The sequence below is a fragment of the Podospora bellae-mahoneyi genome, chromosome 4 (assembly GCF_035222275.1).
Source record: "Podospora bellae-mahoneyi strain CBS 112042 chromosome 4, whole genome shotgun sequence".
Lineage (NCBI taxonomy): Eukaryota > Fungi > Ascomycota > Sordariomycetes > Sordariales > Podosporaceae > Podospora > Podospora bellae-mahoneyi.
In genome coordinates, this window is record NC_085883.1 from 2,049,986 (window position 1) to 2,070,908 (window position 20,923).

At 53.3% G+C, this 20,923-nt stretch overlaps 6 protein-coding genes across 6 annotated transcripts; 5 read left to right on the plus strand and 1 right to left on the minus strand.

The window, feature by feature from the left end:
• Positions 1–1,369: 1,369 nt before the first annotated feature.
• YRB30 (Ran-specific GTPase-activating protein 30) lies at positions 1,370–3,562 on the minus strand. Its single transcript, XM_062879191.1, has 3 exons — positions 3,311–3,562; positions 3,202–3,236; positions 1,370–3,126 (listed from the first exon to the last, which is right to left on the minus strand). The coding sequence occupies exons 1-3, from the start codon at positions 3,488–3,490 to the stop codon at positions 1,401–1,403; spliced, it is 1,941 nt and encodes a 646-aa protein (XP_062732303.1). The 5' UTR covers positions 3,491–3,562; the 3' UTR covers positions 1,370–1,400.
• A 124-nt stretch (positions 3,563–3,686) lies between these two features.
• On the plus strand, positions 3,687–6,394 carry SUP35 (translation termination factor GTPase eRF3; the record flags this gene model as incomplete). Its single annotated transcript, XM_062879190.1, has 3 exons — positions 3,687–3,937; positions 4,006–6,292; positions 6,350–6,394. Exons 2-3 carry the CDS (start codon positions 4,154–4,156, stop codon positions 6,392–6,394), a joined length of 2,184 nt encoding a protein of 727 aa, XP_062732304.1. The 5' UTR covers positions 3,687–3,937; positions 4,006–4,153.
• Positions 6,395–7,216: 822 nt separating this feature from the next.
• Positions 7,217–9,165, plus strand: QC761_409140 (uncharacterized protein; the record flags this gene model as incomplete). Its single annotated transcript, XM_062879189.1, has 4 exons — positions 7,217–7,361; positions 7,423–7,953; positions 8,074–8,972; positions 9,029–9,165. The coding sequence occupies 3 exons, from the start codon at positions 7,217–7,219 to the stop codon at positions 8,304–8,306; spliced, it is 909 nt and encodes a 302-aa protein (XP_062732305.1). The 3' UTR covers positions 8,307–8,972; positions 9,029–9,165.
• A 915-nt stretch (positions 9,166–10,080) lies between these two features.
• Positions 10,081–13,223, plus strand: MIC33 (putative mitochondrial 2-oxoglutarate/malate carrier protein; the record flags this gene model as incomplete). Its single annotated transcript, XM_062879188.1, has 2 exons — positions 10,081–13,107; positions 13,175–13,223. Exons 1-2 carry the CDS (start codon positions 12,161–12,163, stop codon positions 13,221–13,223), a joined length of 996 nt encoding a protein of 331 aa, XP_062732306.1. The 5' UTR covers positions 10,081–12,160.
• Positions 13,224–14,002: 779 nt separating this feature from the next.
• On the plus strand, positions 14,003–18,163 carry PAN2 (poly(A)-specific ribonuclease; the record flags this gene model as incomplete). The annotated part of the gene is made up of 3 exons (XM_062879187.1): positions 14,003–14,023; positions 14,386–14,637; positions 14,693–18,163. 3 exons carry the CDS (start codon positions 14,003–14,005, stop codon positions 18,161–18,163), a joined length of 3,744 nt encoding a protein of 1,247 aa, XP_062732307.1.
• A 605-nt stretch (positions 18,164–18,768) lies between these two features.
• Positions 18,769–20,872, plus strand: QC761_409110 (uncharacterized protein). The gene is made up of 2 exons (XM_062879186.1): positions 18,769–19,177; positions 19,427–20,872. The coding sequence occupies exons 1-2, from the start codon at positions 18,804–18,806 to the stop codon at positions 20,757–20,759; spliced, it is 1,707 nt and encodes a 568-aa protein (XP_062732308.1). The 5' UTR covers positions 18,769–18,803; the 3' UTR covers positions 20,760–20,872.
• The last annotated feature ends 51 nt before the right edge of the window (positions 20,873–20,923 follow it).

The following is a 20,923-nucleotide window of genomic DNA, read 5'->3' on the forward strand; positions in this document are numbered from 1 at the left end:
ATCCGCAAAGCGGTGTTTGGTAGGCGAAACCTCATGGTTTAGAAAGGTAAGGCGCACGCTCGGCAGCCATATTTCCCCCTTCAACGGATTACATCTTTGTAACTTTGTCAATACCAAGGCATCTGATGATATTCAGTTGGCCTTGGAAAATGGCCATTAGGGTTCGAAGAATAGTTGAAAGGGCACGTTCTATATTTTCAAAAGCCCTTGCTCCATGTCGGAGTCTCTGCTTTTACTGTTCATAATGGCTAGGTAACCTTCGTGCCTACCAAGTTCAGTTCTCTTATGAGAAACTGAGGAAGCCATATTCCTACATAGAAGACAACCATGGGAGATGGGTTCAGGGCCCGCGGGGGTTGGAAGAAATGGTTTCGTCTGTCCGAAAGGATATTGGAGCGTTGAGCTGGGCGGTGAAGGTGACAAGAAGAGGAAACTGCCATAAGATGGAATCTAGAACAAGCAGCTATCAGAATAAAAGTAGGAAAGAAAGAATACTAGAGTATAATGCCAAGAGAAAAGTGAAGGCTTCTACCTACAAACTCTATCCTCCCTTCCCCCACCGCCGTGAGTTGTGCTTTTGTGAACTGCGAAATGTCTCTGAAAAGTTAGGTGCTCCTTGCATTTCATGTATCTTCCTAAGCCTTTCATAATTGTAAAACATGTGTAAAAGGATTGGTGGTCAACAGGGTCTCTTGAGCAACGAGATGTGGTTGTAGCAGAAGAAGAGCCGTAAGATTGGGAATACCGTGCCCAGCCGGCGTTAAGTATTTATGAGAGGTTGCCTGCCCTAGCAGCAAGAGAAGAAGTCGTCTATCACGGTTAAAATTGGTTGCGAAACATCATAGGTAGGACTCACGCTTGCCATATCAATGAGGCCAGCAGAACATCTGTCTCCTGCTTAACGAGGTGTATGTATTAGATCTGCCATATACTTCTCAACAGCCCCAGTACCCTCGCACAACACCCTCATGGTCAAGTAGTAAGGGTATTGGTGCTGCCACCTACCCACGCCTCAAAGCCCCGAGTTCGATTCGAAGTAAAACGCGAGGGTTTTCGTAGCCAGGTCACCTTCCTCAGAATAATGTCGGGGTTGCCTGGTGAGCTTGGCTGTTTCGTTATCTTCCAAAGATCGACTACCTTATGTTTTGATCCTTTACTTTTGCTCAGCCGTCTACCTATGTGTCTATTTTGCCGGTTTTGTCGAATCGACGCAAGAGAGAATGGGGAGAGTTGTCAAAGAGGAACGAAAAGCAAGTCTTGTAAAGGTAGATGGAAAGAGCAATAGTCTGTTTTCCATACTTTGCGGTGCAACCTATTTGTAGAAAATGGATCACCTCCACTTCTCATTCCGCAATTCACCGCTGTCTTGTCTTATGTAGTAATCGTGCTTTGTATTTCATCTACCTACCCATCCTCTTAACCCCCAACTCCTTCCCAGGCTCCGACTCGACATCCCCATCATCATACGGATCAAACCCCATCCTCCTCTTTGCCTGATCCTTTATCCTCCGCGCCATCTCACCCACATAGCCAGTGGTGGTGGTGTTTTGCAAGAAATGCATCGTAAAATCATCCGGGATCGCCAAGTGGGAGACCTGCTGGGACTCTTGGAGGCTCGTGAGCCGTATCAGCATCTCTAGCAGCGACAGGGAAGACGTGACGGCGTCAAACGGAGACCTTGGCATATCTTGTTGTTGTGATGATGGGTTTCTTCTCTCAATATCGCGACTTGTTTGGCGGATGGGAGATCCGGCCGGGGAGTCAGAGTGGAGCGAGATTTGTCTAAACTGCCGCATCAGGTTGGTGTCGGCCGAGAGGCTGTTGTTGGCAAGGTGGTGGTTGTCGGCTGAGAGACCTCTTTGGGGCGAGCCAATACTGCTGTCTTCTTCGTCTGCTGTCTCTGAGCCCGAATCATCGCCGTCGTCGTCCATGTAGACCTCCAGAGCCAACCACTCCGGGTCAAGATGAGGCGGTAAATTCGTCGAGTTTGGGTGATGTTGACCGTCAGACCGATCTGGTGACAGATGGCTCTCTTCCCACAACTGACGATCAATCTCGTCTTGGTCGTCAGACTCGTCATCCGAATACCCATGGTTGACGATGCCTGACTGAGCAGACGCTTGCTGCGGCATTTCGTGCGGGGAGACCATGCTGAGGTCTCGTTTCAGCAACAAGACTGGATTGTTGTATCCATTCTGTGCGTCGCCGATGTTAAGTATGACCCCGGTGTCTGTGTAGAAAATCTTGGAGAACTGATGGATCGGTATGGCCTCGCGAATGCCTGCCATCCTTAAACCCTCAAACTCCTTAGGCTTGAAGCCATGTTCCTTGTCGTCGTGCATACGTCCATCGTCCAGATCTTCAATGATCTCCAAGTGGTAACTGTATCCATTGGCCGGTCCATTAAACCCTGCCTTGTGGTTATGGCCATTCAGGGTGCAGTACCCATGCAGGGAATCAAATGTACAGCCCATGGGTGTCCGCAAGAGACGTACCCTGGCCTTGTGCATGACTTCTTGCCAGATTGGCTTCCTGTCGGACTCTCCTATCCCGTAGGGAACCTCATTTGTGTTTTCTGTGCCATTTCCCCCATCGGTTGATCTACTTCCTGAGGATTCGACAAGTTGTAGGGCCGAAGGCGAGCCATTCTTGGCCACGTTTCCATTCCGCTCCTGGTGCTTATCGTTCTGTGTTTCAACTTGGGAGTGGCCGACAAAGAGCATGTACAAGGTCAGTGTGAACGACGGACCAACCTGAATCGGCTGCGTCCCGTTAAAGTGCAAATCCCCAAAAGAAACCAAGGTGCTAGCTTGCATGAGTCTCGATGGAGAAAAGGTAGCTTCGCGAGGGTTCATGGGTGTCGACATATTCTCACCAGAGGCAGTGATGGCCAGCTGGATGAAGGGAATATCTCGGTCGATCCTGTCCAGTAGGCGTTTGATATCGCTGAGTATCATGGTCAGTTCAGCATGGTGAGCCTCTGTCATCCGAGGACGGCGGCCGTCCCCAGAGGCTTCCTCCTCGGCGGCGGCATTCTGAAGACGCTTCCCAAGACGGACAATCTCTCGGTGTAACGAAGATGCTAATGGTTGGGCTGCATCGAGAAATGAGTTTCCACGGCCAGACCTGGCGATAGGGTATTAGTGAGGGCACGTGTGAAAGTGACTCCTTGAGTAAGGGAGGATCTCTTGGCTGACGTACTTGAGAAGGATCAGGTCGATGGCAGGGGACACAATCTGTGAGTCGAATATCAGTCAAACTAGTCTTGTGTAACAGAGAGATAGAGAGAGAGGTGCCTGGGAGATCCAACCTTGATTTTTGTGCTGAGGAGCTTTTGTAGAGATTTGAGCTCTGCATAGACCGGCTTATCATCGACCGTCTTGAGCAGGCGGGCGCATTGCTGGACGGCATACTTGGACGTGAGGGCAATCCCTGATTTGATGGCGAAGTTGACCGTCTGGTATCCGAGGTTGGTTAAAAGTGCGTCCATCGTCTCTCACTGTCCATTGCTTCAATTTGAAAGAAGTACACATTAATTATTTCTATGGCTGCTACTAGACTCGATCCATGTTCTGGTCAGGCAGAACTCCAGAAGGCCCCGTCAGGCAGCTTGTTTTACTCTTCTGGCTACGGTGAACCGTCTGCCGCTTAGAATTGCTGTTTAGTCGCACTGTGCGGATGTTGCTGGAAAAGCCCCCTGTAACCAGTTCCAATCTTTGGGGATAAGGCTCAGGAACCGCAAGGACAATGCCGATAAGAGTGGGGCTAACAGTGCGAGCGATCAGCCATCTCACTGTCCACCTAACTCGAACCCTCTTCCCCGCCGTGGCCGCCACAATCAACCAGGCAATGGTGGGGCAGCGACCAGCAAATCTTCCCGACTTCTTCTCCTTCGATCACCTGAAGAAGCCTTCTTGACTCACAGGTGTCCCATCAGGTACGGCGCAAGCCCATCTTGTTCTCGAGATGACTCATCAGAGAATCCAGAAGCTAACTCGGTTCTAGTCACGAGGCGTTGTCGCAGAGCCCAGCGCAGTCCGAATTCGCATTTTGTCGCAGTTTAAAAAAGTTGGCGCCCGCGACCCCGCCAATCTCCCTAGACACCACGAGACCCAGAAGCCCTTTCGTAGAACACCGCTGAACCACGGTCAAAATGTCCAACAACGTTCAAGAATCGTGGGAGGATGATGCCTCCGCCCACGACGAGAACCTGGCGCGCCAGACTCAGCAAATGAACCTCAACCAGCAGGGTGGTTTCCGCCCCGGTGCTGCCTCTTTCCAGCCAACAGCCCAGACCTTCCAGCCTGGCCAGGGCTACGGTGGTTACAACCAGTATAACCAGCAGCAGCAATACTATGGCGGCCAAGGCCAGGGCTACTATGGTCAATATGGCCAGCAAGGGCAAGGCTACGGGCAGGGGTACGGTGGTGTTTACGGTCAAAACCAGGGCGGCTACAACCAGGGACAAGGTTACGGTCAATGGCAAGGCTACCAGCAGCAACAGCAGCAACAACAATACCAGTACCAGCCTCAGCAACAGCAGAACCAGCAACAGGCCCCCAAGCCTACTCCCACCATCGTAAAGAGGCCAGCTCAGCCAGCCCTGGGCGAAGCTTCCAAGCCAGCGCCCGCCAAGGACATTGGTGCAAAGGTATTGAGCATTGGAGGCGACGCGAAGCCCAAGGCCAAGGTACTCTCGATCGGCAATCCTGCGCCCGCTAAAGACGAGGCGCCCAAGGCCAAGGTGCTTTCGATTGGCAACCCTGCGCCCGCGAAGGAGGAGCCCAAGACGGAGGAGACGAAGAAGCAGGAGGCGAAGAATGAGGGCACCGCCCAGGCGGCTCAGAAGGTTGCTGCGGCCAAGGCGGTAGAGAAGACAGATTCTCAGGCGGCCAGCGGAAAGACTTCGCCAGCTCCCTCTTCTGGCCGTTCCAGCCCGTCCCGCGCCGCGGCCGCCAAGGCTGCTGCTCGCGACGCCGATGCTGTCGAGAAGGAGCAGAGCGCCGATGTCGATGACGAGACTCTCAAGGAAGTCTACGGAAAGGAGCACGTCAACATCATCTTCATCGGTCACGTCGATGCTGGCAAGAGTACTCTTGGTGGTGCCATTCTCTACGTCACCGGCATGGTTGACCAGAGAACACTCGACAAGTATAAGAGAGACGCCAAGGAGATGGGCCGTGAGACCTGGTATCTCTCCTGGGCTCTTGATCTGACCAACGAGGAACGTTCCAAGGGCAAGACCGTCGAGGTTGGCCGTGGTTTCTTCGAGACAGACAAGCGCAGATACAGTATCTTGGATGCTCCCGGCCACAAGACCTATGTCCCCAACATGATCGGTGGTGCTTCGCAGGCCGATGTTGGTATTCTCGTCATTTCTGCCCGCAAGGGTGAGTACGAGACCGGTTTCGAGAAGGGCGGTCAGACCAGAGAGCACGCCATGTTGGCCAAGACTCAGGGTGTGAACAAGCTCATTGTTGCCATCAACAAGATGGACGACCCTACTGTCAACTGGTCCCACGAGCGTTACCTCGAGTGCACCACCAAGCTCCAGCAATTCTTGAAGGGCACTGGCTACAACCTTAAGACGGATGTCTTTTTCATGCCCATTGCTGCTCAGCAGACCATGGGTATCAAGGACCGCGTGCCGAAGGACGTCTGCCCCTGGTATGACGGGCCCTCGCTTCTCGAGTACCTTGATGGCATGAAGGCTCTGGAGCGCAAGATCAACGCGCCTTTCATGATGGCCGTTGCCGGCAAGTACCGTGACATGGGCACCATGATCGAGGGTAAGATCGAGGCCGGTGTGGTCAAGAAGGGCATGAGCGTCACCATGATGCCCAACAGGCAGTCGGTCGACATTGCGGCCGTCTACGGCGAGACGGAAGACGAAGTGAACCTCGCCCAGTGTGGTGACCAGGTTCGTCTCCGTCTCCGCGGCATTGAAGAGGAAGAGATCATGCCCGGTTTCGTCCTCTGCTCGCCCAAGCGCTTGGTGCATAACGTTGCCCAGTTCGAGGCCCAAATCCGCATTCTTGACCTCAAGAGCATTCTCACTGCCGGCTTCAACTGTGTGTTGCACGTCCACGCTGCCATTGAGGAGGTCACTTTTGCGGCTCTGCTGCACAAGCTGCAGAAGGGTACCAACAGGAAGAGCAAGCTGCCGCCATCCCATGCCAAGAAGGGTGACAGCATCATTGCCCGTCTGCAGGTGACTGGCGGTGCTGGGTCGGTGTGCGTGGAGAGGTTTGAGGATTACCCCCAGATGGGTCGTTTCACTCTGCGTGATCAGGTATGTTTTTGAGCCCTTCTGATTATACGGTGTTTAACTGTCGCTGATATGTCTATAGGGTCAAACCATTGCCATTGGCAAGATCACCAAGCTCATTACTGAGGATACTGCTTAAACTGGGAACGAAAAGAAAAATATGGATGAATCCTGTCTTGTTGTGAGCAGGGCGTAGTGGATGCTGGTTTTGGGTTCGTGGTATCCTCTATGAATTATGTCAAGGCTAGCTTCTATGATAGATTTGGCCTTTTGCTTTTTTTTTGGGAATGCGAAAAGTGCTTTTGTTTGATCATATATGCTCAACTGTGTGCGAGACTGCCGCATGTTTTTTATGAAGGGATATAGACGGGCATGCGGGATAGGGATAGGGATCTAGCGTGGAAGACGAAGCAGGGGTTGTTCTGTTGGTATGATGGTATTGATGATTAATGCTAAGGATGTCGATACAGCTGGAGGGTTGTTACATGTTAGGGTTACAGAGATATATATAAGGCAGGCAATATGGATTCTTTTCTAATGCACTTTGTTGAGTGGCCATCGTGCAGAGCGCGGGGCAATGGTGTGTATGTGAGGTATGTTTGAAGGCGGGGCTCGTCCCATCTCGGGTGTGGACTCGGGGTGCTTGTGCATTGCATATTGACGACTGCACTTAAAGGAAAAAGTGGCAAGAGGATTGGAAATCAGAAACTGATCCCTGAGGTTTTTGAAAAGGAGAACGGAAAAGGGGAACCGAAAGGTGAGTGAGTCACTAGGATAGATAGATATCTGCCTGCCTGGTTTGGACTGGAGGTAGGCATGACGGTAGGACTTAAACCCCGCTTGGCGAACCTCATCATCCATCAATATCTCAACTTGACGCTTGTTTTTATGACACTTTTGTTTGTGGACTTTACTTACATTCAAAAGCTCATAGATTGTCATTTCACAATGTCACCCACCACACCACCCCCAGCTCCGGCGGCCCCAGCAGCAACGACGGCACCGAATGCCGCTGCCGCCGCCAACCCAGACCCAGTATCCCAACTCTTCTCCGTCAAAGGCATCGTAGCCCTCATCACAGGAGGCGGCACCGGTATCCTACCTATCTCCACCCTCCCTTATTCATGTGACCATGTATTAACCAACCCTCATAGGAATCGGCCTCATCCTCACCCGCACCCTCGCCCTCGGGGGCGCATCAAGGATCTACATCCTCGGCCGCCGGCTTCCCGTTCTTCAATCCGCCGCGACGTCTGTCAACGCCCTCGTCGGCAAGAATGTAGTAATCCCTCTATACTGCGACATCACCTCCCGCATCTCCATCTCGTCCACCGTTTCTGTCATCTCCTCCGACCTAGGCTACATCAACCTCCTGATCTGCAACGCTGGCATCGGCGGCCCGCAAGTCCTCCTTTCTTCCACCACCCCGAACTCCCTGGAAGAGTTCCAACAACAGCAGATGGACACCGTGGCTGGCTGGGAGGAAACAATGAGGGCAAACGTGACAGGGGTGTGGTTCACGGCCATGGGGTTCTTGTCGCTGTTGGAAAAAGGGAATCATACGGAATGGGGAAAGGGGGGTGTGAGCTCTCAGATTATTGTTGTGAGTTCAATTGCTGGGTTTAATAAAAAGGCACCCGGGGGTTGGGCGTATGGGGCGAGCAAGGCGGCGGCTACGCATGTGGGTAAGATGTTGAGTGGGTTGGTTACTGAGTGGGGGATGAGGGCCAATGTTATTTGTCCGGGGTGTGAGTTTTACCTTGGCCACCTGGTGTTGGGGAGATTGGGCCGCTGACAGGAAATAGTGTTCCCGAGTGAGATGGCGGCGCCGATTGTGGAAGCGGCTGGGGGGTCGATGACGGGGGGTGGGGTGATTCCCCTGGATAAGAGCGTTGTTCCTTTGGGGAGGATGGGAGATGAGAAGGATATGGCGGGGCAGATTTTGTATTTGGCTTCGAGGGCGGGGGCGTATTGTAATGGGAATGTGGTTTTGGTTGATGGGGGGAGGTTGGGGACTTTTCCCAGTGCTGGGTATTAGGGGGATACCTCGGGGGGTGTCGTGGGTGCATGTTGACAGAACTCTGGGGTATATATGTGGGTAGGTAGGTGATGGTGGTGGGAGCGTCTATTGTCATGAGAAGACTAGATGGTGGGACTCTGCTTGAATTGGTCTCAAAAACTGTCTTTCAAAGCCTTGCCCCCAAATCTGTAGTTGAGGTATGTGGTTCAAGCTCGCTGTTACACAACTCAGGTGATGAGCAAAGCAAGATAGTGAGAATATGTCTCAGCGTCTTTACATATGCACAGTTTTCCACACAGCTTTCACGCCCCGCCCTCCCCTCGAAGACACCAACGTCAGCCCTACGGCTACACAGCCCAATCAAGATAGGGGTTCGCATGTAACTTGGGTGATGTCGTGGACCCCTGAACCGTTGATCTTCTTCCCTCCCGTTAGATCTCCGCTCCCGTTCTATCCCCGCCCTGCCCGGCTGACCGGACACCTACCCATCACCGGCATAATCGGACACCCGGTGACGAATCTTGTGCCTCTTTTTGGGTACTGCTGTGTGGTGTAGATGTACTAAATACCTACTCATATAACTGTTGAGAATTGTACCCGCCGAAGAAGCCTCACCTCTCAGGGGGGGGAAATGTAGTCCGGTAGCACAAGCTTTTCAGAGTCCCTTCTTTTATGCATATTTTGGTAGGGTTTTTTTTTTTCTTGGGCCGGAGCCCGGAGCTGACGAGAGACATTCATAGTCTTGATGTATATACTCCCCAATGTTCAACATCACTCAGGGTGGGTTGTCCGGGAAGTTCGGTCTAGAGGTCCGGTCGCGGTGGTTTGTTCTGTTGTTGAACCTTCTCATCTTAGCCATCACAATACAATTCCCGGTGTTATTTTTTTGTTGAAGATTCTTGGGGACCCTACCAGTCTTCAACCGAAACCCACAGACCGCCTCCTGCCCTGTGCGCTAGAAGTACAGAAAATATGGGTCAGCTTTTGCGGGTGACGTCACACCCTATTAGGTAAGCCGATGGATGAAACGCCGTTTCTGGTGTAAAAGGTTGAGAGCCAAACCGACCCGATAAGAACTGGGCCAACAAACAATGGGCTTTTGGTATCAAAGGAGCTCCTGGAAGGAAATACGATAGGAGTTAGGAGATTTCGCGCGACGGGGGAACGGGTAAGTGATCCCGTTGCGTTTGGCAGGATGGACATCCTTATCGATCAAGCACGAGGCGCGAAATGGCGAAGCGCTAGACAGGAAGGACTCCGCAATCTGCCCGCAAGGGAAACCAACCGAGCGGGGACCCACCTCACTCCCGGCGATTCGGGGCCCCGCGTTTTTGTGTGTGTGTGTGTGTATCTGATGGAGACGACCCCGGCAGTGTGGGAGGGTCCGGAGATGCGGGTGACTATTATCAAAAGGGTCCACTGTTGAGGTTCTGAATAAGAGATTTGCGGAAGGTTTATAATTGAGGGTGTTCTAGTGGCTTTGTGGGAGATATCCACTGGCCGGTTTGATAGTTATAGCGTGGTGGTCGTGGGTAGTTGAGTCTTATGTTGGTGGGGTTGCATGTGCCAGAGGAGGAAGACGTCAACATCGAAAGTGCTGATCAGCAGAGGGGGAGCTCGCTGCTCAATGGGTTGTCGTCAAACATCTGAAGATGAGAAAGGAGGGGTAAACGCCATGGCAGTCGGCAGGAACAGGAACCATTCATCTTCAAATGGTGGTGTCCTCCTGCCTGCCGACCTGCCCATTCTTCCCCTCTTCTGCCCTCCATCTCGAGGGAGAGCTGTTGTCCTACCAACTCCCGGTTCCCCAAATCGGGCATTCAGTGTATGTATACTCTTTTTTGATTCCACAAACTTTCTCATCCGGATAAGATGGGAGTTTGTGTAAGCTCCGATGAATGGAATGACGTTGGGGAGTCCGATGACGGGGGCGTATCAGATTGACATCAACCACCACAAAATATTTGATACGAACAGAAGAGATATCTAGAGACGGGTGCTGCCATATGTACCAGATAAATACCGAGAAACCCCGCTCTTGAATATAATGGTGGACGCGAATGCACACTCTCTCACAAGCCAGCCAGCCAGCCAGCCTGTGAGAAAGGCACGGCATCAGGATATGGTCACCTCGAAACGGGCCCAAGCACCGCGCCAGAAGAGAGGTCACAGATATCACAGTCTTCTCTTCTTTCCATACAGAACGTGTGTACCTGAGGCAATGAATAATGGAAAGGTACCTGGTGCCAAAGTTTAAATCTGAGAAATAGGTCGACCAGGAAGCCACCGTCAAACACAAAACCCAAGGACCCCCTCACTTACACTGACTGGCAAGAAGCTCCTCCTCACTCTTCCCTGACACAAGCACATCCGGACCGCCGCCGACGGGAGGGACGCCTTGTTGCAGCCCAGACAGGCCACACCACACCACACACCGTTTACATTCCGTCGTCGCTGCTGCTGCCATTTCATTCCATAAATACAAATTGCGACCGACCGACCGACCTACCAGCGGGAACCGGCCATATCTTTTTCTTTTTAAAAAAGCTCGACTGAATATCCCCCCCCTTCAGCCCGCAGCATCCCCCCATCCTTTGTTCTTGACTCCTTTTTGCCCGAACACGACAAATAAGGAACACACATACACACACAACTCCCAGATCAAACTTCAATTTTTGACTATCCTAAGAAACTTGGCCTCCTTTTATCCTATCAATTGCTACACACATTAGAAACTCTTGACCCCCATTTCCATTTCACCGCGACGTGTGCGGTCTCCTTGGCCACGGCATTCCCGGTTATCCCAACAAAAGAAAACCCCATCATCCTAACCACCAAGTCCGTACGGCCGGCGTCCCGTTTCTAGCGTGCACACACGCGACGACCCCGCCGCTTCTACCTTAGCTCCCATTCTAGTACCTAACACTACGAGCTTGTTGTACCTCTGCTACCCTAGCTTCGCAGCTGTCACAGGACGAACCGAGCTACCATCAGACCGAAAGCTTCTGCTTTCTTGTCGTCACGGGACTTTCTAGCGACCGAAGATCACAACGTTCTGTTTTTCTAGGGGAATTATACCGATACTTACTGTACCTTTCATCTCCAGGTAGGTTATTGCTTTCTTCACATGGCATCTTATACAAGACTGGTTGGGACCCTGGGATATATTGCCGACCCCTACTCCCGCACTTATACATGGGATCGAGCTCCACCAAACCCGCGGCCCGGAGACGGCTCTAAAGTTTCCCGGGGCTTGATGCCGGACAGTCCCCCCTTCGTTTTCCGAGACTCTGGCCAACTCGAACCAAACAAAGTGACGAAAAGCCCGCGACCGCAAGCCCGCGACCGCATGCCCACCACGCCGAGCGCTTGTTGCCGACCAAAACCGGGGGCAGGGGGGGGCCCCGCTCCCCTTCTTGGCGCCGTCAACAACTCACTGGAACCAAAACCACCATGACGGCACTGACGTCGGCTGGTCACTCCCCCTTCCCCCCATGCGTCCGGGGGACGAGTTGATTGCCGGATTGTTGCCCGGGTGGATTTTCTGCACATCTTACCAAAAAGAAGAACAAACCAGGTCGGCTAACTTGATGTGTGTGAAGAGTGTGTTGTTGTGCTTCGCGCTTTGAAAGGACTGCCTATTCGACCGTGTACGTTTACCGAATCGCGAGCTGCTTGCTCTACCACTTGCTTTGTGATATAATAAGTTGGGGTAAAAGGTTTCAACTTGGAAAGCAAAAACAAGAGCTGGTCAGCAACCCTTTTTTTCTCCTCCCCTTTCCTCAACCACTCCCTCCCCATTGTTTTGGTTTATATTTGCCTGTTTTTGGTCTTTTTGTCGTTTTTGAATACAACAACGCCGGCCGCCCGTCATGTCCTCATTCAAGCAAGAAGCTGAAGTTGGTCGGACTAGGGGACCCGAAGCAATGGGATCAATGAAGAACGACAACCTCCCCGCCGCCAGCGATTTCCTCCACACGCCCCTCGTCCGGGCGGCGCTTCCCTTTATCAATGGCGGCCTCAGCGGGATGGTTGCCACGACGGTGATTCAGCCCGTCGACATGATCAAGGTGCGCATCCAGCTTGCGGGCGAGGGTGTGGCTGGTGGACCGAAGCCGACGCCCATCTCGGTGACTCGCGACATCTTGGCCAGCGGAAAGGCGCTCGATTTGTATACCGGACTCTCGGCCGGTCTGCTCAGACAGGCCGTGTACACGACCGCCCGCATTGGGTTTTTCGACACCTTTATGGGCAGCCTGTCAGCCCGGGCCAAGGCGAACGGAAAGCAGGTTGGCTTTTCGGAGCGTGCCACTGCTGGTTTGTCGGCCGGTGGTCTGGCTGCCATGCTGGGCAACCCGGCCGATCTGGCGTTGATCCGCATGCAGAGTGATGGGTTGAAGCCGGTGGCCGAAAGGAAGAATTACAAGTCTGTGATTGATGCCCTCACTTCGATTGCGAAGAGCGAGGGCGTTGGTGCTCTTTGGGCCGGTGCGGCTCCGACGGTGGTGCGTGCCATGGCGCTCAACTTTGGGCAGCTGGCTTTCTTCAGCGAGGCCAAGGCGCAGCTGAAGCAGCGGACGCAGTGGTCGGCCAATGCTCAGACTCTGACGGCCAGCGCAGTGGCTGGGTTCTTTGCTTCGTTTTTCTCGTTGCCGTTTGACTTTGTCAAGACGAGGTTGCAGAAGCAGTCGAGGGGGCCGGATGGGAAGCTGCCTTACAAGAGCATGGTGGATTGCTTTGCCAAGGTGGCGAAGCAGGAGGGGGTGATGAGGTTTTATAGAGGGTTTGGGACGTATTATGTGAGGATTGCGCCGCATGCGTAAGTGATTCGTCCCTGGGTGAAGATGACGGTCTTTTGAGACGATGCTGACTGGTGTGTTATATAGGATGGTCACTTTGATTGTGGCTGATTACCTTGGGTGGCTGACCAAATAAGAGGGAGGGTGATGGGTGATGGGAGATGGATAATGGGGGATGCGGTTGTGGGTGTTGGTTGCGTTGGTTTCCTATAAAATCATTGTCAGGGTGCATCAAGAGTTTTCTTTTTTTTGTCTCTGGCGTTGCTTGGAATTTTCATGTTGGTTTTCTTGTTTAGGAGGGTATCAGTTTTTTTGGGGGGGTTCTTTTTTTTTTCTTTCTTTTCTGTTTTTATACTTAGGTATACCATAGGCCTTGGGTGTGAGTGTGAGAGAGACAAGGCTGTATATAGTTGGCTATTATTCACAATCCGAGATTGAGCTGGTGTATGAAAATTACGAGAGATGTTGTTGGTGATGGGGTATGGTGAGATTGGAGATTGATAGATAGTGCACGGGTCACGTTCCCTTATTCGAGCCAAATTCTTTGCCGGTAAAACATCGGAGTTGATTGGATAAGGAAATGCAGGGACGGGACGTGCACGGGCTTCTTTGATGATCGGGGGCAGGAGGTGCAACTGTGGGGAATCTCCAACCGAGCGAAGCTGCTACTCCCTCCATGAATAAGTTTGGGTGGTTTTTGTTCCTTTTTTTGCCTGCACATTTCCACGTTCGGATTTGCTTCTTTCTTTCTTTTATGATTTTGGCGGGCTTAAGCATTGATTTGGCAGGCAGTTCTTTTATTCTTTTGTTGAGTGACAGTTTTGAAGCAGAAAATGTGAGCTTGAGGGAAAGCAAGCAAGCCAGCAAGCAAGCAAGCAAGCAAGCAAGCAAGCAGCAAAGCAAAAAACCTAAGTTATGGATCCAGATTGGAACGAGGTGAGTTTTTTTTTCTTTTTTTTCTCTCTTGTTGTTGCGTGAGAGAGAGAGAGTGTGTGTCTTTGTTGTTGTTCTTCTTGTTGTTGTTCTTCTTGTTGTTGTTCTTCTTGTTGGTGTTCTTGTTGTTGTCTTTTGATACTGAGCTGGGATATGGGTTGAAAGAAGGAAAGGGAAGAGTGGAGTTGAGTGTGGATGATGCCCCGCCATGAAGTTGTTGCTGGCTGGCTGGCTGGCTGGGGGGGAGGAATCACGACTCGACTCTCGCGACCTGCACTTTTACGCGACGGGGGAAGAGAATATGTTTGGGGATTGAGAGAGAAAGGGACCAGATGGCTAATTACTTTTCCGACTGGACGCCACAGGTCAACCGCATCACCTACCCGGTGCCGATGCCGAATGATTTCAGGCATCCCACCACCCATCCGTCGGCGCATCCGCATTCGCATCATGGAGGTTTACATCAGGGGGTTGTCGGTCAGGGTTATGGAGGGGGGCCTCCGCCGGGGATAGGTGGAGGGGGGATTGTAGGGGGTGTTGGGGTGGTTGGTTTGCAGCCTGCTACGGCGCTGGCGTTTGATCCCCAGGCTGAGTTGTTGTGGGCTGGGGATTGGAAGGTAGGTTTATGCCGGAAGGGAAATAGAGGGGGGAAGAGGCTGACGGCTGGGATAGGGACGGGTGACTTCTTTTGCGAACCGAGAGCTCCGACGATATACGGCCTTCAAGATTCAGATCGATCCGACCGAGGGCCCAGTACAGCAGTTTCTGTTTCACGAAAAGGGGGTGATTGTGCTTGGGAGGAGGGTGGTGCATATGGCTATGAGGAGAGGCCCGGTCCTGTGGAATATACGGCATGAGGGGATGAAGGACTTGCGCTGCATGAGCTTTACGAGCAAAGGGGCGAGCGAGATTCTGGTGGCCGGGTGGCAGGACACCATGTTTGTTATCGACGTGGTCAAGGGAGAGGTCACAAAACAAGTGCCGGCGCCACACCACTACAAAATCATGAAGAGGGGAAGGTATATCTGTGCTGCGACCGAGACGGGGCGGATCGACATTGTGAACCCGACGACGTTCAAGGTTGAGAAGGAGTGGCAGGCGCATCAAAGCTACATCAACGATATGGATGCGTCAGGGGATTATATCGTCACTTGTGGGGGATCATACAAGCAGCAAGGGCCGGGTTCGTCAAGCAGGGTGCCAGATCCTTATGTCAATGTGTATGACTTGAGGAACATGACGTCGATACAACCGATGCCATTCCCTCCCTTGGCCGCATATGTGCGGCTGCATCCGAGGATGCTGACAACGACTATTGTTTCGTCGCAACAGGGGCAGATGCATGTGGTGGATATTATGAATCCAAACACCACGAATATCAGGTATGCGCATCTGCAGGCGTCGATCAACCTGTTCGAGATCGCGTCGTCAGGGAGAGCGCTGGTCATTGCGGACAATGACAGGAATATTGCGCTTTGGGGGTCGCCATCGGACGGGATACAGTTTACTAACATCGGGGCGCCGATCACGTTTCCTGAACCCGAGGAGCCGGCGCCGCATGTTGACTGGAGTGTTGATGCTCCTTTGAGCACCGTGGGAATGCCATATTACTACGGGACAATGCTGTTCTCTGCCTGGCCGGCCGACATCATATCAGATGCTGGCGCTCCACCACCACAGGTTGACCCAGCCTTGCTCGCCACCTTGAACAAGACAGAGTTTGGATACTTTGGTCCCAACAAAACAGGTCTTCGACGCAATCAGATCGAAGACACGCGGGCTTCCAAAGCATCCAACAAGTTGCAAGCACCAAAGTTCTTGAGCGAAAGAGCAAGAGATGGCCCGGTGACAGACAGTCATGTTGATCAGGAAACATTGGCCCAAGATGCCGCAGAGAGCCTGAAGCCGGAACCGCCACCCATTTACGGCACACTGGAGATCAAGTACAGCCGGTTTGGCGTTGACGATTTCGACTTTGGCTTCTTCAACAAGACAAAATATGCCGGTCTCGAGAATCAAATCCCGAACTCGTACGCCAATTCTTTGCTGCAGGTCATGAACTACACCCCTCTTATCCGCAACATGGCCCTTCAGCACGTCGCCACCTCGTGCGTCACAGACCTCTGCCTCCTGTGCGAGCTTGGATTTGTCTTTGACATGCTCCAAAAGGCAGACGGCCTGACGTGTCATGCCACGAATCTTTTCAAAACTATTACTGGTAGAAGCGAATCACAGCCTCTGGACCTTCTCGAAGAAGATCTTCACAGCCACCGGGTATCTTCGACCACGGGCGGAGCTCAGCCAGGTCCTGCCCCCCATACGAGGGTACAGAACTTGTGCAGGTTTCTCATGGACAAGACAACGGTTGAGTACCAGAGCATTCAGCCCATCTCCACCGCGTTGGAGCGGACGCTGTTGAAGCTGCCTGACCCTCCGAGCCCGAAGGAATTGACGTCAAAACTACTAACCACCTCTGCGGTTGTCAGAATCAACTGCACAAACTGCCGGACGGAAACAGCAAGGTCGGGAGATGCTCAAGTCATTGATCTTATTTACCCCCCTCCAAGAACGGCGATTAGGAATGCCAGGGCGCCTCGGACGACGTTCTCCCAGGTGCTCAAGATGGGGGTGGAAAAGGAGCTGGGCACTAAGGGCTGGTGCGGCAACTGCAAGCGGTACCAGAGTTTGCAGCTGCGCAAGACTGTCGAGAGCGTTCCGGCGGTTCTGACCATCAACACTATGATTGTGCAGGAGAACCGCAAGCTCTGGGCCACGCCGGGGTGGCTGCCGGAGGAAATCGGCGTCATAGTGAGCGGCGGGCAGTTTTTCTGCTACGAAGGCGAGGACCTGAGAGTTCACTTGCAACGGGGCGCGCACGAGATCACGGTGTACTCGCTGATGGGCATGGTGGTGAACATTGAGCACCCGCCACCGCAGAAGCCGCACCTGGTAGCCATGGTCAACGTGGCGCACTCGGAGCCGACAGCGCCGGCGGAGAGCAAGTGGCACTTGTTCAATGACTTTTCCGTCAGGAGGGTGTCGAGCGCCGAGGCGCTGACGTTCAACGCGGCGTGGAAGCTGCCGAGCGTGTTGATGTACCAGATCAAACAGGCGAACAATAAGAGCAACATGGAGTGGAGGACGAGGCTGGATACGTCGATTCTGTACAAGGACCTCGGGCCGCCGCCGCAGCAGCAGCAGCAGCAGCATTCGGACGAGAAAAAGACGTATCGGCTGCTGGACGAGGCGACGGAGAGGCCGGGGCCGGGGACGATTGTGGGGTTGGACACGGAGTATGTCTCGCTGAAGGACCAGGAGATCCAGATCAACTCCAACGGGGAGAAGGAGATGCTTCGGCCGATGTGGCTGGCGCTGGGTCGGGTGAGCGTGATCAGGGCGCGGGGGGAGAGGGAGGGGGAGGCGTTTATTGACGACTGGATCACCATCAGGGAGCCGGTGCACGATTATCTGACACAGTACTCTGGCATCACGGCCGGGGATCTGGACAGCAGGACGAGCAAGCACACGCTTGTGACGCTCAAGACGGCGTACAGGAAGATTTGGACGTTGCTGAACCTGGGGGTGACGTTCCTGGGGCATGGGTTGAGGCAGGATTTCAGGGTGATGAATATCCATGTGCCGAGGGCGCAGGTGATTGACACGGCCGTCATCTATCACTTGTCGGCCTGGAGGAGGGTACTGAGCTTGAGTGTGCTGTCGAGGGTGGTGCTCAAGCAGAAGATTCAGCAGGGGCAGCATGATTCCGTGGAGGATGCGCAGGCTGCGTTGAGGTTGTATAAAAAGCATCAGGAGTACGTGGATGCCGGATTGTGGGAGAGGGAGATTGAGCAGATTTACTTGAGGTGTAAGGCTATCGGGTTCAATGCCAAGTTTGAAGGGTCGGGGGATGGTATCATGGGAGGGGGAGGGATGGTGAAGAGGACGGATACGCCTCCAGTTGGGGGGGCTGTTGGGGCGGCGGATGGGGTGGCTGGGCCGACGACGCCTGTCCGTAAGGCGGCGGTGTTGGGGACGGCGGGGAGTGTTGGGATGGTGGGATCGGGAGGGTTCGGGAGTAGTGGTGGTGGCGGTGGTGCTTTTACGCCTACGAAGGGGGGCAGTACTGGGTCGCCTAGGAGATAGGCGACACTGGGCGATGAAGGGAAGGAGGGAGAGGCGGGTGGTCCGGAGGTGGAGGAGAGCGGTCCGAAGGAGGAGGAGAACGCTTCAGAGGAGGAGGAGAGCGGTCCGGAGGAGGAGGAGAGCGGTGTTGGAAATCTGTATAGGGGGGTGAGGATACGGAGACGGAGGGAGAGCACTCTTGGGAGTGGGTTCTCTGACGATGATTACAAGCGAGTGAGGATACTGAGACGGAGGACGAATGCTCTTCAAAGCGGGTTGTCTTCTGATGGTTCAGAAGTTGGAGTAGATTGGGCGACAGTCACAGGTTAGGTAGACGAGCGAGTTGAATTGATGTAAGCGTTTGTGCATTAAACTCGGAGGGTAGTCTGTGTGACTGTGTAGTGGTTGAGATCCGATATGGCTGTGAATTGCATCTCTCCTTTGAGGTATCATTCATGCGAACCTATGGTTGCATTTTCAATAAGATGGCCTGTGACATCTGATAGGTCAACGGCATCTGCTGCAGGTGGTGGGCAAGGGGAGAAGTATGAGATGTGATTCGCTGGGAATTCAAGACGGTTTAATTTGGAGGTGAAGGCTGGGGTGGCTTCTGCGGTAAGACGTTTTGGAAATTTATTAAAGGTCATCTTTCCTTTTCAAAATGAGCTTTCGAGCTCGTGATGGGGGTTTTCGGTTGACATCAACGCATTTTCACGTCGTGCCAGCATTGCCATTGTTGATACGGCGCAGCAAAAGAAGTCACCTAACCATTCACCAACTCAACGTCAAAATGGTATGGAACCACACCTCCACCGTGACGGCCTCGTCTCTACAGGTCCCCTTTTTAGGGAATCTCGTCGAGTCTCTGTCCGTTACTGCTCTTGCCATTCTCTTTACGACCTATGCGATTCTATACTTTGCTCAGACGATTCCACTGTCAAAGAATGAACCGCCCATCATCCCGTCAAGGATCCCATTTCTGGGCCATGTGCTTGGGATGCTGTTTCAGGGGGGCAGATATGTGAAGAATTTGGGGTGAGTGTGGTGTTTTCTAGGTTCTGAGAAAACCGACGAGACTGTGCTATTTTGGCATAAGCCTCGCAAGATTGCCTAAAGCACTGAATAATAGTCCAGACACCCAGTGGTCTGTTCTGAGGACGGATCGCCTCTCAGCAGCCATCTTCCAACCCCCAGGTCCACCTACCGTTCTCCCCTTTTTGTACTTTCAACATCTCTGTCCTTACAACCGTCTGATACATACTAACCCTTGCCGCTCCCTTCCAGCCTCCAAAACCCCCACCACCCAATCTTCACCCTCCCCATCCCCCTCTCCCGCATCTACATCATCACCTCGCCCACCCTCGCCCTCCCCCTCCAACGCCTCCCCCCCTCCACCCTCTCCTTCACCCCCCTCATCCCGAGCATAACCAAGCGAGTCCTCGGTCTAAACCCCCACACCGTCGACGTCATCAGCCAGGCTATGGACCCCCTCCCAGGACAGCACATAGGCTTCCTAGCCGACATGGCCGACCTGGTAAAATCAACCCTCGCCCCCGGAGAAGAAATGAGCGCTCTCCTCTCCAGAATGGAGCACGAACTCAAATCGCTACTGAATGCTTACGTCCCCCCCCCTCCCTCCCAACGGGAAGTCGATCTCCTCGCTTGGACAAGGAACCTCGTCGCCCTGGCCACAGCCCGCACCCTCTACGGCGCGTCAAACCCCCTTGAGGGATTAGAGGGGTCATTCTGGGAATTCGACCACGGCCTCGGCGGGCTACTGGTCGGTATCTGGCCCCAGGTGACGGCGAGGAAGGCCTACCGCGGAAGGGAGAAACTGGTCCAGTCTTTTGCGGCCTGGCTCCGAAACGGAAAACACAAAGAGGCAGACGTGGCACCCATCATCGCCAACCGGGTAGCCATGGCCGCGAAACACGGGTGGGAGCTACAAGAGGTAGCCAGGTCCGAAGTGAGCTTCCTATTCGCCGGGATCGTCAACACCGCCACGACGAGCTTCTGGGGTGTACTGCAGACGTTCAACGACCCAAAACTCCTGGGGGGATTAAGGGCAGAGTTGGCTGTTGATCCCAACAGCAAGACGATCGATGCAAGGTTGAGGGATGTCAAGCTGCTCTTGGAGGCGGTGGTGAACGAGTGTTTGAGGCTTGGGAGCGACACTTACTCCACGAGGGTGGTGGTCCCAAAGGAGGGGGTCGAGGTTGAAGTCAAAGGAAAAGAGTACTGGTTCCAGGGGGGCGCGGTGGTGCAGATTTCGGGGGGGACGATACATGCCTCCAAGGAAAACTGGGGGGAGGACGCAACGGAATTCAAACCGGAGAGGTTCTTGAAGGGGGTCAGCTTCAAGAACTTTAGGGCTTTTGGTGGGGGGCAGACGCTCTGTCCGGGGAGGAATTTTGCCCTTGCTGTTGTCAGGTTGTTGATTGCCATGGTGGTGACCAAGTTTGATATCGAGGTTGTAGGCGGGAAGCTCCCGGAGAAGGAGGACGGGGTGCTGCCGGTGCATATCCTGGAGCCCAAGGAGAGGGTGATGGTCAAGGTGAGCGTGAGGGATGAGAGAAAGTTTGGAGATTTTGGAGCAACAGACAAGACGAGTAGGTGATGGGTATACCGCCACGCTGTGGACAGAAAAGAGAGCCCTTACTAACCAGACAATGTGTCATGCATGTACCTTTCAAGTAACTACAAATTCACTCCACCCCCCACAACAAACCCATGTTCTGTTTCCCCCAACTAATCCATTCCTTCCTGAAAGCGATGAGGTGT